Source organism: Gossypium hirsutum, chromosome A01, assembly GCF_007990345.1.
Source record: "Gossypium hirsutum isolate 1008001.06 chromosome A01, Gossypium_hirsutum_v2.1, whole genome shotgun sequence".
Lineage (NCBI taxonomy): Eukaryota > Viridiplantae > Streptophyta > Magnoliopsida > Malvales > Malvaceae > Gossypium > Gossypium hirsutum.
Window position 1 is genome coordinate 115,724,933 of NC_053424.1, and position 1,876 is coordinate 115,726,808.

Genomic DNA, 1,876 nt, shown 5'->3' on the forward strand with positions numbered 1-1,876 from the left:
ACAAATTTATCTTTTATAATTTGCACATTCTATCAAATTGGTCATGATTTAACAAATTTAACCTACAATATTTGTGTAAATGCGTAAATATTGAGGTTAAAATTGTAGAATTTTTTTAGAATCAAAACTATATTAACAAAATATATAAACATCAATGACTATATTTTTTATTATATCAATTAAAACTATGTACAATTAACGTTATAATTAATTATCTTTAATTATTAGCTTTTAAAATTAACAAGAATTAAATTATTATTTTTTACCTATTCTTTTATCAAATCAAAATCAATTGGGATGAACTAAATTCTCCATCATTCAAAAAAGTAGATAAATATAATTGGTTTCTTGCATAATTAGTAATTTGGCAAGCTTTTAATCAAAACCAAAACATTATGAATTTTAATTTTCCACATTGAATTTTTGTATCATCCATGAGTCTTCATTAGACTTGTACTTTTCCACTATCAATTCATGTATATTAAAAAAAAAGCTTACACTTTCTCTTACCACTCTCCTAAGTGCTATAGTATAATTAAGTTCAATCATTTGATTATTATTTTTAATCACATTAATAGTTTATGTTCGGGTTTGTAATTTTTCCTCTTATCGAAAATTCGAATTTATTTTCTCTCTCCTCTTCTTTTATATGATGTACAAGCACATTCAAGTTCCCACACGGTTTATTTTAATTACACAGCCAAAAAACAGAGAGCTAACTTGCTCTGTTTTCTCTCATCATCTTTCTTTCTCCCCCTTAATTCTCACTTCATATATACTTTATATCAACGATGTCGGTAAAAGAGTGCGGCAATCACGGGAAGTACCGCCGGAAAATCTTCCGTCGAGTCATCGCCGGCATCCTAATTTTCATTCTAATCGTGCTGATAACAATTCTTCTCATATGGGCCATCCTCCGTCCCAGCAAACCCAGGTTCATCCTCCAAGACACCACCGTCTACGCTTTCAACGCCTCCACCCCTAACCTCCTCACCTCCAATTTCCAAGTCACTCTATCTTCTCGAAACCCCAACGACAGAATCGGCATTTACTACGACCGGCTCGACGTTTACGCCACCTACCAGAACCAACAAATCACCCTCCGAACAGCCATCCCTCCAACGTACCAGGGTCACAAAGAGATCAACGTTTGGTCACCCTTCGTCAATGGGAATTCAGTGCCTATCGCACCGGAATATTCCGCCAGTTTAGGATCCGATCAGAGTGCCGGGTCGGTTTTCTTGATGATCAAGATTGATGGACGGGTGAGATGGAAAGTTGGGACTTTTATTTCTGGGAGGTATCATCTTTACGTTAGGTGCCCGGCTTTTATTACCTTCGGCAGCAAAAGTAACGGCGTTTCAGTCGGAGAAAACGCTATTAAGTACCAGTTCGTGACTAGATGCAGTGTTAGCGTGTAAGGTGGCTAGCTGAGGAAGAAGATGATGAAAGATAACGCCGTTAAGTATATCGTTTGTTTTATCTTGATATTAAGACAAATTCCCTCGATTGTTATTTCACGCCGTTAAATTTTTATTTTTCTTTTTATTATATATAGGTGGAGGATAAATTGTACATTTTGCTCTAGAATAAAATGGAGGAAAAAAATTAGCAAAATTTACAATTAAATATTTTATTTTCTAAAAAAAATCAATAATAAGAAATATTTTTCAATGAATAATTGAGCAATTAATGATTTTTTTTAAAAATATTGCTTTACTTGTTCTTTACTCTTCATTTCTTGGATCTTTAAATTTTGGTTTTCTTTAAAAAAGGGGAATATTTTCAACCTTAATTAGGATGTAAGTTATATTTAATAATATATATCTTGATTATTGACGTCTATATTTATGATTAATGATTATTTAATCATACA

The 1,876-nt window shown here is 32.5% G+C and overlaps 1 protein-coding gene across 1 annotated transcript; it reads left to right on the forward strand.

The window, feature by feature from the left end:
* The first annotated feature begins 613 nt into the window (after positions 1-613).
* Positions 614-1,629, forward strand: LOC107925673 (NDR1/HIN1-like protein 1). Its single transcript, XM_016856385.2, has one exon. The coding sequence runs from the start codon at positions 792-794 to the stop codon at positions 1,419-1,421; it is 630 nt and encodes a 209-aa protein (XP_016711874.1). The 5' UTR covers positions 614-791; the 3' UTR covers positions 1,422-1,629.
* The last annotated feature ends 247 nt before the right edge of the window (positions 1,630-1,876 follow it).